At 45.0% G+C, this 15,679-nt stretch overlaps 1 protein-coding gene and 1 long non-coding RNA gene across 22 annotated transcripts in view; one reads left to right on the top strand and one right to left on the bottom strand.

Annotated features, from left to right (window-relative positions):
• The window catches only part of LOC100122401 (RNA-binding protein Musashi homolog Rbp6), a 542,632-nt gene that overhangs the window by 228,126 nt on the left and 298,827 nt on the right, over positions 1 to 15,679 (bottom strand). For all 21 annotated transcript variants that reach the window (XM_016981711.2, XM_016981715.2, XM_016981718.2 and 18 more), the window contains one exon: positions 11,703 to 11,787. In XM_016981711.2, coding sequence (XP_016837200.1) covers positions 11,703 to 11,787 — 85 coding nt within the window. The remainder of the gene's footprint in view (positions 1 to 11,702; positions 11,788 to 15,679) is intronic.
• Positions 10,151 to 10,608, top strand: LOC116416138. Its single transcript, XR_004226668.1, has 2 exons — positions 10,151 to 10,279; positions 10,354 to 10,608. It is a non-coding gene; the product is annotated as an uncharacterized LOC116416138 (long non-coding RNA).

Genomic DNA, 15,679 nt, shown 5'->3' with positions numbered 1-15,679 from the left:
GCTCTCCAGCGGCTAACAAGAGACAGCAGCGTCAGCGTCTCTACACAATGCGCGCGTTAAAACAATGACAAAACAATTAGACAACTCATAACTGCCGGGCGCAGCAGCAGCAGCGGCGGCGGCCAGTAGTAGCGTCGCCGCGACCGCTCCGAACTTGCGTCAAAGTGTCACGGACAACGACGACGCCAGAGCGACGACGAGGTCCAGCAGACCGAGAGCAGCGCGGCTGAAATTGCAGCGGCGGCGGCATCCATTGTGAAGCGCAACGCGCCGTATCAAAATCATCGCATTGTAACGAGCCTGGCTGACTACGGGTGCATCGGCCGGACGAACACACACACAGACACACTGAGCTGGCCGATAATGCGTTCGTTTTTCGCTTCGCTGATGGACTAAAATGTGCGGCCGGCGAATCGACGCGGCTATACGAGCTAATGTTGCGTTGCAACACTGTGCTGCCACCGCTGCTTTTTCGCTTCGGCTGCGGGAGACGTTTCGCCGTGCTACAGTATAGCGAACGCGTTATTTATGATTTTTGGCTTCGGCCTTTTTTAACTGCTTGCCGCAGTAATTTTTGTTCCACGCGCAACGTCCCCGCTATGGGTGATTTGTCATGTAGCGCGATGCCTGCGTGTGCTAGTTTAAAACAGTGCGAAGCTTTTTTAACTTTCGCCCCCGCAGTGACGCCGGGAGAATGTGTCTGGAAAATATTAAACGTCAGTCGGCTGATGAATGGAAAAAGTTTGTTTAAATACTGCGCGCGAGGGAGATATCGGTGAAAATTGAAAATCGATATCGAGATGACGTCTGCGCGGACAAATGAATGCCATCCTCGCGATAGTGTGTTACATCGGGGAGAGTGAAAGAAAAAACTTTAGCCGAACCGTACGTTCAATATTTTCGCGATACAAAGTGCCTTGCTTGCCAGACTCCTCGCGCCAGCGACTTTCGTAACGGAGCACAAACGCAGCCAATCAGACGACAATGGCTCGTAAATTCGAGCCAATCAGCGAAGACCCAGCAGCAGCAGCCGATGATGATGTGACCACGCGCTCGTATACTCTCCATCTCTGTGCTGCTGCGCTTATGAATTATTTAAAGGGCCGGACCAGTGTACAGCTGTACGCGCCTGTTTGCAAACAGCCGTCATTACTGCCTTTTCAGTAATCAAAGAAGTCCAGGCGATCGGCATTTGTTGTAAATTCAACGCCTTAATGCGCGTTATACGTGCATTTGTAAATTCAAAATTCATTTCTCGCCTCGCCGCGACTGTGTGCTTGGAATATAACGCTGTGTAATTTATTGCGAATTGGTATTCAGGTTAAATTCCAGCTACTCTGTAATTTTAAAACGTTACAGGTTTTCTCTACCTCTCTCGTATTCCTGAAAATATGCAGCGGTAGATATACAGAACGCCATTTGTTCCTATGCAAAATTCTCCAAAAGATAAAAATTTCCATTCGCGCTTTCTAACACACTACCGGATTACTACCCGCGGTCAATTTCGTAGGCGAATAAGTAAGCTAATATCCTTCTGTATATAAATCTTTCCTGATATTATTTTACTCTCGGTATGCGCTGTGTGTATGTGTAATTCTGTTTGGCGAGAACGTCGCACGTGGCCCGCGCTATGTTAATGCTCATAGCGAAGGAACGTTTCGCCATTCAAAGCTGACCTTGACCTCGCAACTCTACAAGCACACACCCCCTCTCCTCGTGCGCAAAAGCTCGAAATTTCTATTTTCCGGGAAAATTTTCGCGACGCAGTGGCAACGTCACTGGATAAAAAGAGGCTAAGTACTGGCGCTTCAGTTTTCAGCTATATTCCCACAGGCCGCTTTGTCCCATCGGAAGACCTTGACCTCGTAAATCAAGCGCTTGAATTCTCGATCTTCCCCGTCAATAATTCTAAAAACTTTTCTAATTTATGGCGGCGGAAGATTACCGGGGAAGCGAAAACTTGCGAGATCCTCGCGTCGCGATATCCGAGAATTTGATTGAAAAAATTTGCATTTTTCAAGAGGGCGCCACCTACTTTCCGACAATGACCTAATGGAAGTGCAAATTTTTCTCGCTGCTCTCGGAGTGACGTAATACTCGGTGTTTCTCTCCAGATTATACGAATCTCGACAGTTGCGTTGGATTCAATTTAGCAGAGACAACAGTGCCGCTGTTTCCCCCAGCTGCAGACTCGCGAGGCGTCAATAAAGCACCAAAACCCCGCGACACGGAGGGCAGTACAGCATCAGGGCTTTGAAAGCCGCGAGCGAGCGGGACTCGATTGCATAATGCGAGCGGAGGCGCGGCAGGAAGAAAAGATTACGGATATGATTCTTACACAGATGTTGAACAGGAAAACTTGCTCCCAGCTCTCTCTCTCTCTCTCTCTCTCTCTCTCTCTCTCTCTCTCTCGCTCCTTCTCGGGGGCGCGAAACTTTCGAAAGAGCGAAGAAGGGATGCAATGAGTCGGGGAGGTCTGGACGACGAGGCTGCAAGCCGAGGATAAGAGGCTGAATAAAACATTTAGTTTTCAGCGGAGTTAAAATATCGCATTCGAAAGTCCTCTCTCGCTCCTGCTTTCCATACATACGATCCGCGAGGCCGTAGCCGTGAGACAGAGAGAACGAGAGAGAGAGAGAGAGAGAGAGAGAGAGAGAGAGAGAGAGAGAGAGAGAGAGAGAGAGAGAGAGAGAGAGAGAGCAGGAGAGAGGGAGAAAGAGCGCGAGAAAGAGAGATAGAGATGTGCACGCGCCATTGGAATGTCGAGTTCATGGAAAGTTTCTCCTTAATCCTCGCTACTTACCATCCGCGAGATTCCACGCGTTGGCCTGCTGCCGCTGCAGAGAGAAAGAGACGGCAGCTCGAGCTCTCAAGGATCAAAACGTAAGTTCGAAGTTTACGATAATATCTCTCCCTCTGGGCTGCTGTACAGAAATCTTGTCCGATGTATAAAGAGAGAAAAGTTCCGCGCCGAGGTATCGGCTCATAAAGTACTCGGTATAAGTCAGCGAAAATACAATTCTCGCTCTCTCCGACTCGCTCCCTGTCAAAGATGTCACGCTGACGAGTCTCGCTACAGCTTAAGGAGAAAGGCAGCGCAAGCTTATGGAGCTTTTTAGGCGCTTCGCTTCGCTCTTTTGTAACTACAGCGGCTATACCGCTCGCCATTCTCAGGACAATGCTGCGACGTCGAGCACAAGACGAAGCGGAATTTTGAGTTTTCTTTGAAAATTGGAAACTAGGGGTGTGCCTACAACCTTGTCTTCGCGTATGAACTCATTAGATTCTCTCAGGTACGCTATATAGCTGCGCAGTGAAATAACGTTGGGTTTTTACATTTGGAAACTTTTGTTTTCACACTCGGTTGATTAAAATTTTATTTCGCGGTAAAAATGCACTCTCTCTCTCTCTCTCTCGCAGCATTATTGTCATTGTTTGCATTTTTAATTAAAGGAGTCCGCGCGATTGAGCTTTTTTTACGCGGCTGTTTTGTGTTCCCTTCAGAAATGCGCGCTAACGAGCTCCAATTATTAAAAATATATTTAAAAGAGGAGCTGAAAGAGTATGCGGTGCTCGCATAAATGTTGTCTGTTACGTTTATTGTTGAGTTTTGATAAAAGCAACAAAGTTCTACGCCACCTCGTTATATCGTTACTCGCAGAAATTTTTGTAAAAAGCACGATCGCTAAATTAAAATAATCCATACATGGAGTTTCCCAATCGTGCTTTTGACGCTCGAAAATTCCGATTCTCCCTCAAGCGCGCGTGACAAATTACAGAAGCGTTTCATTGGCTTTGCGGTGTACTTGCCGCCGAGTTACACCTTGATGAAACGTCTTACCTTCTCCCCCCCTTTAATAAGTTTCCAGAGAGAGAGAGAGAGAGAGCCGAAGGTACGCCGCGGAAGTTCTCGCGCTATACCACACCGCCGCGTCGTTGTCGTAATACGCACTGCGCGCGGAAGTGCGGGAAGGGAAAACTTGCGCTACACCGCTGCAAGTCTCGGGTAGATATTCGCTTGTTCGTACATGCAAGAGAAACACGCGTACGTACACGAGGCAGCATCAGCAGCGGCGGAGAGCTTCTTCTCGCATCAGCCGAGAGTGCAGTTTTATGCGTGTTTAATCTGGAAATGGATCGCCCAAGAATGCGCCGCCACGGCCGCCGCTGGGATCCATGTTGAAGTGCAGCGCGAGGGACGAAAAGATTGAGCGAGAGATGAAAGAGGGAAAAGAGCGTGCGGGAGCCGGTAAAATTCCACGAGCGAGAGAGGAAGCGAGGAACGGACTGTCGGGTTTATCCCGCGGGGTGGAAATCGGCCAGCAGCGGCAGCTCTCTCTTTTTCTCGGTCTCTCTCTCTCTCTCTCGCTCTCTCTCTCTCTCTCTCGCTCTCTCTCTCTCTCTCTCTCTCTCTCTCTCTCTCTCTCGCTCTCTCTCTCTCTCTCTCTTCCCTCCCTCTATGTGCGTGTGTGTATACAGCCGCCGCCGCTGACGGTGTACACAGCTTGCCCTCGGAAAATATGAGCATATAAATTGAAAATTATTAGAGTAGAAAGAGTAGTGATTTCTCGAAAATACTCGAAAGCCGCGGCAGCAGCGGTGGCGAGACTCGCATTAACGAGCTCTTTCGCAATTACTTTTTCAAGTAACCCAATTCCATTAATTAATGGATCCGCTCTGCCGGTAAATACGTAAGCTCTGAAATCAATTTTACGAGTACGCGCATGCATCTACCGCGTGTGTGTATGTGTGTGGGTATATCACCACGCTAGAGTTTTCAGCTGCCTGGACATGATGGGCTTTTCCAAGGGATACATCGTTTTCGCCTTTCTTTAATAACACTGAAAGGGATATGCGAGAGAATTTATATATGGCAGGGATTCGTATAAACTCGACATGCTTTTTCAGAATTTAATATGCATCTAGCGATAGAAAGTTACGTTTTTGTGCCATTGCGTTTTTCAAAAAAACCAAATGAGTTCGAGAGTGGGTTTGCGTTTCCGGGTTATACATTTAGAAGGGTTTCACTCTACCGAATTTATTAAATATTCGCGCAACTTTTTCATTTATGTGTTTTCAACGAATTCACCACTTTTATTACAGTTTACTTTGAGTATAATATAACGAAGCTTTGTAATATAAAACCCGAGATTGTGACTTTCGCTAAAACCTTTTCATAAGTGCACTTGAACTACTCACGGAATTTTTTATAATCAAATATACTAAGAGCCTCTTTTGAAACCCTGTACAATTTGATTTCACAAGAGCCACGTGGGATATTATTTTTCAGTCGTTAAAATATCCAGCAACTCAGTGGAAAATAATTCTTTTAATATGCTGGCCAGGAATTTTAATCTTATAAAAAATTATTCAACGAGTTCTCACACAAAAACTTTTTCACGCTGACGTACGTAAACGAGGAGCAAAACGCGCGCGATTGTTTTATTAATAGTTATCACAGCAACATTGTTATCGTCCGCGATAAAAGTGTTTCGTTTACACGGCCGCGACACGTTTAAAAGAGAAGAAGAGACAGCTACGGCGCCATTAGAGGGGATATCCCGCCGCGGTAAAGCATCATGCGTAATTCAGCGAGTAGAGCGGAGCATTTCTCCCTCCTTCTCTCTATGTCCACGGAGCTTCGTAAAAAGAAGGATGTAGATAATCCCGGCTGACAGTACCGCAACCTCGGCCGACTGGCCTTGCTTGCTGAGGTTTTTCGCGTTCAAGGATTGCAGAGTGTATATTTTTTTTAACTTTTATCACGATGTAACATAACTGACCATTTCTCCACGCAGCTTTTCGTATCGACGTACTGCAGCGAGTAGTACAGTCCCGCGCTTGGTCAGACAACCGGAACGAGTCATTTTTCAAAGAGCTTTGCGAAATGAAGCAGTGAATTTCCGACTTGTAGTCAACGCGGCTGGGAAAGGAAAAAACGAATCCTTCTAACTTATCGTCTCACCACACTCGCCATCGGAAAAACTCGAGCAACGTTCCTATACACGGCATAGCCGATGGGCTTTCGGTCGGAGAGGTATTACCGCACAGCTCTACCTCAACCAGGCGTGAAATTATCTATTTACCTGGTAATGTTACTAGAGAGAGAGAGAACACAGCAAGCGCGATAAATCGCAGTAGTCGGTAGCGCGCGCGCAAGAGAGAGAGAACTAATTTAGCGAGTAAAACGTCGTCCAGCAGCAGCAGCAGCAAACCTCCGCTTCCAATAACAGCGCGATGTTATACATACACAGCAGCGTTGCCGTACGTGCAAGCTCCGGCGTCGATATATATTCACTGCAAAACTGTTTCCTCTTCCCAGCTCTCAAGCATATACATCATGCTAATTATTTATATTTCGCGGCGCGCGTTCGCACGCGCCTCTCCACATAGGGTAGCAGAGGCATTTTAACACCTCGCGTAATAAGGTCCACGCCGTGGTCACCTCGTTGCGGAGCACGTGAAACATCGTGCGCCAGCCCTTTCAGAGCTTTCTAGCGCCGCGTCACTCTTGCCTCTGTGCATAGGCCAGCACAAGTCTGCTGCTGCTGCTGTTGTCGAGGAGGAAGAGAGAGAGAGAGAGAGAGAGAGAGAGAGAGAGAGAGAGAGAGAGAGAGAGAGAGAGAGGACTTCTTCAACGCGTCCGCCTCATTAGTGGCTTCAAGATGCAGAGGGCTGCTGCTGCCACCGCTGAATTTTACGCGTGCACATATAAGCTAGATGTAGTGGCGCTGCCGCTTGTATGATGATGCTAGGGGCAAGTTATTCATCGTCCTTTGTAATTGTACCAGCGCGGGCAAGGCTGACGTAAGGGCTTTTAGGATTTTGCGGGGCTGCCGAGGTTTTACGAGTGTTGCTTTTTTCTCCTACACATGTGTCCGGTTGATTGTGGAAATTAAAAGAGACCTAATTATTGTACTGCGTTGTTAATCCAAAATGTTTAGCAAGCTGTTGGTATCTAAAAATACATAATTCAAAGAAAACAAGATTAAAAGACGGAAAATTCTATGTCCTCGTAAAAATGCCGAACAAACTTGACGTACAAACCTATAGCGCCGTTATTTATACAGATTTGGGAAAACCATGCGCTATATTAAACAAATTCGTCGGGATCCTTCAATTGCGCTAAAAGAAAACCATAATATATTAGCACGGGGGATACTTCAGTTTTACGAGGCTTTCGGCGACGACTTCCCGCAGGCATTTTCGAGCGACTACTGTATACGACACCACACACGGCGCACGAGCCGAAAGAAGAATAAGACGAGGCATATATACACACGTATACGAGTCGGCCGGTTAGTGTTGATTTTATGCGCCATTAAGAGGATCGTATGTCCCCCTCCTACTGGGCAAAAGCCGGAAATCGGAAGCACACACGAGGCATTAGAAGCCTCTCTCGGCGGCTGAAAGGGTCTGTGTTCGAGCTTTTGTGCGTGCGCGCGTGTTTGCTCGTTTCTCCTCTTTTTTTTCTTCCAGCCCCAGCCGATTATGACGCGTCGAATGAACTATCATCCTCACGTGGCGCTGATGTGATTGCGGCAGCGACAGCGCGGAGACACGCCTTAACGCAGAAAACGTTCCGCGCGCGCGCGATGACGAAAATTTGACTCAGCTCTTTTTTGCTATTACTAGCCTGCGCGCGACCCTCGAGAGCTTTTTCTTCGTGCGTATAAGGTCGTTGGCCGCGACGAGTAAAAGGCCGCGCGAGATAAATTGGTTCCGTGATGATCGTGCGTAGTACAAATTCACAATGACTTGCGTCGGAACATTGCCGATTCTCCCCGCGGAGGTAACTCGAAGAAAAAGCTTTCTGGCGCAGTAGCGGAAGTTAACGTTCGCGAGGGCAGGAATTAAATTCCCGGCTTACTTTTTATCGTTTGGTTTTCGCGCCTTTTACGATCGAGTATTTCTCTTCCAGACGTGCGGAAAGGCGTCGCGCTGCACAACAGCACCGGCATCTAAAACCGCCAACAAGCTCCGCGAGTAACCATAAAACGTGCGAGTGAGATTCTGCCGACTAGGCTACGCGAAAAAAAAATGAAATCCGCCCGCGCGCGACGCGGCTTTTAAACGGGCGAACGCGCTTGGACTTAAAAGTTCGGAAAAAAAGACGAAAGACAGAGAGATGCGACACTGGGCTATATTCGCGAGTGACAAAAAAAAGAACAGAACGAACGGACTCGGCCAAAGGGAAAGAGCTAGCGGAGGAAGCAGTAACGAAGAGAGTACACGTGCGGGGGATGGAGTATACAGTGAGCGCTAGATTAGTACAGCAGCGCGAGCGAGAGATAGAAATGGAAAAGCGCGGAATGAGGCAGACGGTTTGTATTTCAAATTTAAAAGCATTCGACAATGGACGCTTCTCTGTTATTGTTGACTCGGTCTCTCTCGCTCTCTTTTTTTACCTCGACTGCTCTCCATTGGAGGAGAGAGGGAAGATGGAGCAGGGCTACGTTTTGTAAAGGATTGAAGACAATTTTCGTGGTACTCAGTGGCTTCTACTGTCTCTCTATCTCTCTCACTCTTCTACTATCTCTCTTGGCAAATAAATTATTCCACGGATGAGCGAAAGAAGAGCTGCTTATTTTCGTCATAGTTGGAAAGTCGTCGGCTTGCTTTACAAGGAGGACAGTAGCCTAGTACCTCAGGATATATAAATGATAGTATGATTTGCAGGATTTGTGGGAAGAAAAAGAGATGCAAAGAAGCTGCGTTGCCTCTTAGAGAGCCCAAGAAAAAGCACAGCTTCCATTTTTCTTCAGGCATTGCAGCTTCTTGATACGGGAAAACTACTTCTGTTATCCTCGGAAATAGAAAGCCACGTTCAGCAATAGTTTTTACAAGATTTCATTTCTAACATGACTTCTGGTAAAAGGTTGACTGACAATTTAATTCATCCAACATATACAAATATATATTGTACAATGTATTTAAGCTATGATTCGAAATCTCCCAGTGTGGTCATTTCGAGATATTTAAAATTATTAATATCTCGAAATGATGACAAGCCTTCAACAAAACGTGTGTAACGAGCCGCTTACATCAGTTAAGTTAAGACGGCTCTGGAATCGCGAGCTAGAAGCAGCCCCCCCCCTCCCTCTTGCCTTCGACCAGCAATCTTAGATTTAGAGGCATTTTAATTCCTTAGACATTTGTTGGTTTATTATTCCACATTCTGTTATTGTAAATCAGATCCTTGACTCATACGTTTGATGCACCAACAATTTATTCTTTAATATACTAACATTTGCTTTTGTTTTAGCTGCGGCATTCCTTCTCCACACTCCTGACCAGCCTTCAGCGGTGGGTATATAAGGAGACCCAAAACATCAGTCTTGCTTAGTTGGCTGCGGGACTGCAAGCGAGAAAGAGCTCTCCACTCCTGACCACCTTGACGTCGTTTAGTTTTGATTTACGCATCGAATATTAGATTTATCTTTTGATAGTAACGTTTGTTTTTGTTTTAGGTGCGGCATTCTTTCTCCCCACTCCTGGCCGGTGGGTATATAAGCAGGCCCAAAACATCAGTCTAGTTCAGTCGACTGCGAGACTGCGAGCTAGAAGGAGCTCCCCACTCCTCACCAGCTTTTGATAAACGGCTATATGAGAAGGCTCGAAACATCAGTCCAGCTCAGTCGACGGCGGGACTGGTAGAAGGTAGAAGGAGCTCCTTCTCCCTACTTCTAGCCGGCCTCAGCAGTAAAGCTAAGTAGAATAATTTATTGTGTATCGCCTATTATCCGTATCCTTACTAGTGGTTCGATAAGCCAACACATTTTCATATGTAATTGTTAAGCTGTTTGAGGTTTATTACGAGCTGTCGGTACGATTTTCATTTTGGCAATGTGGTTCAGCCACCGGTAGGTTGTCACGCTTCGACGTGGATCTAAGAATGCTGCATAGGAGTTGTTCCTCGCTGATTTTGGGAGCGTACAGGGCAGCTCAAAAGACTGCCTGCCAACTTGGCATTGCTTTGTTTTGATTTACGAATTCCATCTTAGATTTAGAAGCATTTTATTTTCTTAGACCTTTTTTGTTGGTTCATTATTCCACATTCTGTTATTGTGAGTCAGATCCTTGATTCATACGTTTGATTAATTAATAATTTATCTTTTAATACTAATATTTGTTTTCATTTTAGGTGCGGCATTCCGTCTTCCCACTTCTGACCAGCCTTTGACGAACGGGTATATAAGGAGGCTTGAAACATCAGTCCTGCTCAGTTGGCTACGGGACTGCAAGCGAGAAGGAGCTCCCCACTCCTGGACACCTTGACGTTAGTTTCTTTTGATTTACTTATCTATTATTAGATTTATCATTCGATAATAACGTTTGTTTTTGTTTTGTTAGTCAGACATCATCGAAGCCTTATAAGGAGCCACGGAACACTAATCCAACTCCGTAGGCTCTAGGATGGCTGGCTTTTCCCCCTACATCTTCGACCAGCCTTCACCGAAGCGTATATAAGAAACTGCGTAACACAAGTGCGGCTCAGTTGGCTCTAAGACCGCGAGTTGGAAGGAGCTCTCTACTTCCTTACGATGATCCAGTATTTTCTGTACCTCCTCTGTACCCAATCTAAGTGGAATAATTTACATCATACTACTATTTTCTACATTTCCACACCAGTGGTAAACAAAATTGAAACGAATGTAACTTTCGAAGGTATAGCTTATAAGGTAAGTCAAAGTCCACCCCTATATCCTTTTACCTCAGCTCTTGCAAGATCCGAGCAATCCTACCAAAATTATCTCCTCTCCTCTCTACTCCATCTTCGATAAAGAATCGACGTCCTTTGACGAAAATACGGCCCTCATTCTCCTTTATTCGGAAGGTGACGGCGTTGCTTGGCTGGTGATTCTGATTAGAAGAAAGCGTTTACGCCGATATGGCATCCATGCGCATATCGATTTTGCCTCGTGCGCGAGAACAACGATGACGCTTGTTTCGCTTTATTTTCGTCGTGAACGCGCAACTCGGAATTAGACTAGGTAATGGGTCAGGAGAGTGGCGCACGTGCTGACGCACGAAATCGCTTTTTTGCTACACCCTGTCGCTTCCGCGCCCACTCTGGATAAACACGATAAGGAGGGGTCTTAGATACTCGATCACATAAAAAATTTTTTCAATTTTTTGGATTTTTATTCAAACCAATAAGCTCCGGTGTTTGTTCTTGAAGTGTCTGATATTCCAACTGCCCGAAGGGCGAATCTCGAACAAACTCGCCGATTTCCCGTATTTATTTTCAAAGATACCATACCCTAATCCGACTCTACAATTGCCTACTACCAACAAGACAAAAGATGTGCACGACAAAGTTTCGCGCTAAACTGTGCCCAATCCACTCAGAGTGAGCGCATTTTACATTAGCCGGGCGAATTACGTAGGGTGAAATTTATGTCGCCGGCTGGTCCCGCGTGTCCACAATATTTCGTCGTCGCGGCATGCACTTATGGCAGTCCCTGGACAGCTAATGCTTGTATTCATTTGTGCCGCGGAGGAATTATCTTTTAGAGACTACGAGGGCCTTTCCTAGCTTTTCTTGCCGCTTAAAGCGATATTATCTCTGAATTCGTTGGACTATGGGTGTATTTTCTGAGAGCTAAGCCTATAACGAATTGCTTGGGCTGGCTTTTAAATATAGGCATACACAATATTGAATTAATAATATTTTGTAATTTTGAGCAGATGAGACTTACTTTTTTGCCGTCTAGTTCGTGGGTGCCTTGAGCTAGAACTTTGTCCACGCTCGCTGGGTCTGCAAATGTGATGAATCCAAAACCCCTGCAACAGAGAGAGAGAAAAAAATTCAAACTTAATAAAGACGAGTGATACAGAATGACATTAAGATTTTAAAACGGCACATTTAGATAGAAATTATTTCAAAGTTACAATAGCTCTTTATAGATTGATTTACTTGTTTTTTCACGTTGCAATCGATTCTTTTGCTTGAACTGTCGTCTCTAACTTAACTACAACTAAATTTAAATTATTCAATGCAAACATCTACTGCTGAGAACTATTTCATCCGACCAGATCAAAAGATAACGGCATGAGTAAATGAAGAAAGCTTGCAAATTTACTAGGATTGTTAAATAGCTCTAAGAAACACTACTCCGTCGTCGCCGTCTCCGAGTCTCGAGCATCCCAAGCACTCGCAGTTATCTTTACTGCCTACGCTCGCACAGTTAAAAGCGCGTGACAAATAAGAGAATCAAAGAGACAAAGTGCACCAAGAGCCGTGCGTTACTACTACACTGCCGCGTTTGCATTCGCCCGGGACATAATATTAACTGGCAATGAGTTCCGTAAACGAAAAATCATCGCCGCGCGCGAGAGATACCGGGTGCTAAACCACGACGCCAGCGCACTCTCTGAATTTCGGTGCCAAGTCCGGACGGGAGCTTATTTGCGAGAGTGAAAGAGAGCTAATCTGGCTACTTTAAGGGCATCGTCCGTATAAACGTCGTCGTCGCTAACGTCTTTATGTCTCTCACTCGAGCTTCGCTATAGTTTAACTGCCATGGAAGTTGCTGTAAATATACCCGGCAAGATTACTTTTGCAAAACACCGACGTCCCGTTATAAAGTCTAATTGTTACGCTACGCCATCAACTCTCTTCTGTCGTTAATTACACGAAACAATAAATCTAAATATTGAAAAAGAATTGAAGCCAGGTAAGCATCTCATAATCACAAAATAAGTTGTTACTCGCGTGTAAAACAAATATCGGTCGAGGCTCGCCGGTCGCGTGCTTTAAATCCGTAGGGTTCGCATCGTTCATACCAAGAGAGATACAGAGCGCCTTCCCGGTATACAGATATATTAAAAGACAGTTTTGGCCGGAAGCCCCGGTACTCGCGCGTGAAACTCCTCGGGCCGGACGCAAAGCGGTTTGCATTTTTCATGCCGGGGCTAGCTCTCACTCTTTCCCTCCCTCCTTGCCCGTTCGCTCGCTCGCTCGCTTGGGCAGTTATTGAAAATATTTACATGTTATTTATGGGCCACACATGCTCCAAGGAGCAAAAGCCACCCCGGCAATATCCAGCAGCGTGTGAGCGTATAACCCTTTCGTCGATCCCTTGCCATACACACGCTCTACTTTGGATCGGCTTTGCTCTCTACAGTATCTCCTTTGTGCGGAGTACGCTCTGCTACACACGCGTGTTCCGACGCGCCGTGCGATGCGATTTCTATACTCGCAGGCTGTATTTTACGATTTTTACGACCAGCGAGAGATCTGCGTATGGATGAAGGGTAAATCCCGAGGATTTAGAGGTACGCGAGCCGACTGACGACTTAATTATGCTCCTCTGTTCGAGTACGTCGCGTAGTTAAATCCACCAACGTTTATTTAAAATACATACTCTAAGTACTGATCGATATCAATTGGATTTAGCAAATTCTTCGAAATTCACGAAAATTGCTTCTTCTCTCTCTCTCTCTCTCTCTCTCTCTCTCTCTCTCTCTCTCTCAAATAACCTGTCAAACGTGTACTGAAAATATTATTCGGAAAGCTGCTGGAACGTTGTCGGTTAATCAATAAATACACCGCGAATGCGCGCACCGCTCCGCGAAAATGCGACTAATCTACATCTGCGTACGTGCTTGCAGGAGCCAAGTTTCTCTTCTCCCTCGCAACCAACCCGGCCAACTCTTTTTCCGCGCTTTCGATTCTGAATCCTTATCTCCACTCCCATCCTATTGGTCTTCTCCAAGCCACCCCCTCACATAAAGCTGTACGTTTTCTCTCTCTTGTGCGCGCGCCCCTCTACTGTAGTAGAACAATATCCAGCTTTGCTCGCTTTCCATTTTTCTGTTTGCCTCTTTCGATTTTATTTTTTCACGGGCTTCTCGAGAGGAGAACAGCGCGCGCGCCAGGTCTAAGATACGCGAATACGCGAGTATTCGGCCGTAGATATACGCCGGTTCCCGGATGTGAGAAAACCTTGATCTCGTGCATGGAATAGGCATAAATTTAGTTTTCACGAAAAAATAGATGAACCTCTCGAGAGGCTGGAGAGTATGAGATTTTATTACGTTAGGGTATAGGGCAGAGTATAGCAACGCGGGAAATCGACTTGTTTATACGAGTATAGGCTCTGCGCGCGTGAATTAAACATCCACCTGGCCTCTGTTTGCATATGATTGCGCAAGGAGGCAGAAGAGCGGAATCGCTGGATATCGTAGATTGCTTCGCGCGATTGAAGAATTTTTATTTTTTTTAATATTTCAAAAGATGCACCCGTGTTTCTGTTTTATTGTCCGGAATACCGCGCAGAAAAATATTGGCGATGCGAACAATAATTTCAGCTGAAGTGAGATGTTTGGATTCTAGTGCACGGATAGAAAACAGATGTATTTAGGATAATTATTTTGAAAATGCATACTATGATCTAAAAATTTGGACGACACTACTGAACTATAAAAGCACATTTATTATTAAAGCTAAGAAAAAGGCTACATCAAGTACTAAGATAGTCTACGCGAGTCTGCCTAAGTATAAGCTTGAATATTCACTTTGTCATTTCACTTGCGATGTAAAGTTGCACACTCAACACGACTACAAAGCCTTGCTTGAGGTTAATCTAATTTTACAACTAGACTAGTAACTGCGAAAGCTTTTCATGAATTTTAGTTATAGTTTTCTCTTTATGGAAATTAGCCTCGTATATATAGTAGCAGCGACATAAACATCGTGCATAATGGGCTCATGCATGAATAAAACATCACGCGAGCAGCTTTTGTCAAATTTATACTATATACATCTGATGAAATATGCAGATAATATCTAGTTCGGATTTTAAAAATTGTTAAAATGTGCAAATGACGATGTATACGATCAAAATAGCTATCTTCACAATGTCGATCTAATAATAATTACTTGAAATCAATAGTGCAGTCCTTCTAGAATCTCTATATTCGAATCATTCATTTCAGTCAACGTTAATAAATATTTGCGGCGAATTTGTTTGCGTCGTAATGCATGCGCATAGTGTACTTGAACCTTAGCATACGACTAACGAAAAGTATCAAAACAATTTTACCATTGAGCGACAAAAACCAATATTCGTAATTTCCAGTGAACGGTAAATGTGCGAGCTTTGGTGTATACAAGGCTTTATCTGCGAAAAACGTGAAAATGGCGCAACGCCATATGTATATATTGCACGTCGTATGTATACGCTGACGGCAACAACAAAAGAGAGATGAGGCCAGAAAGGAAAATATTGAATTTTTGCGATGGGAAAAGACAAATATTGAACGTTCGTTTTTTGCATTATAAAGATTGTATGAATTAATCAAGGATGGTCGTGTGAATTAAAATTTAATATCAGCATTCGAATTTTCGTCCTGGTCACGTTTCAGACGAAATTAATTTTTCACGCGCGCGTTACGAAAGACATGCCTTTTTAATACATACAGTCACAAATTACTTTGTTTAACAGCGCGAAAATTTGAAAACATAAATTTGACATGGCACGCCGACTGTTCCGAACACGCAGTGTTTAATTACAACGTGTTGCACATACGAACGCATAAGCAAAATGTGTCTTTTCGACGCAATAATAAACAGCCCGGTATACGTCGGCAGATTGTTCAGCATATAATTTTCCGAAACGTATACGTGTAGCAGGGGAGCGTCCGAAAATTTTCGAAAAATTTATCATCGGCA

This window comes from Nasonia vitripennis, chromosome 2 (assembly GCF_009193385.2).
Source record: "Nasonia vitripennis strain AsymCx chromosome 2, Nvit_psr_1.1, whole genome shotgun sequence".
NCBI classification, from domain to species: domain Eukaryota; kingdom Metazoa; phylum Arthropoda; class Insecta; order Hymenoptera; family Pteromalidae; genus Nasonia; species Nasonia vitripennis.
The sequence above is the reverse complement of the archived record's forward strand: the minus strand, read 5'-3'. Positions and strand labels throughout refer to the sequence as shown.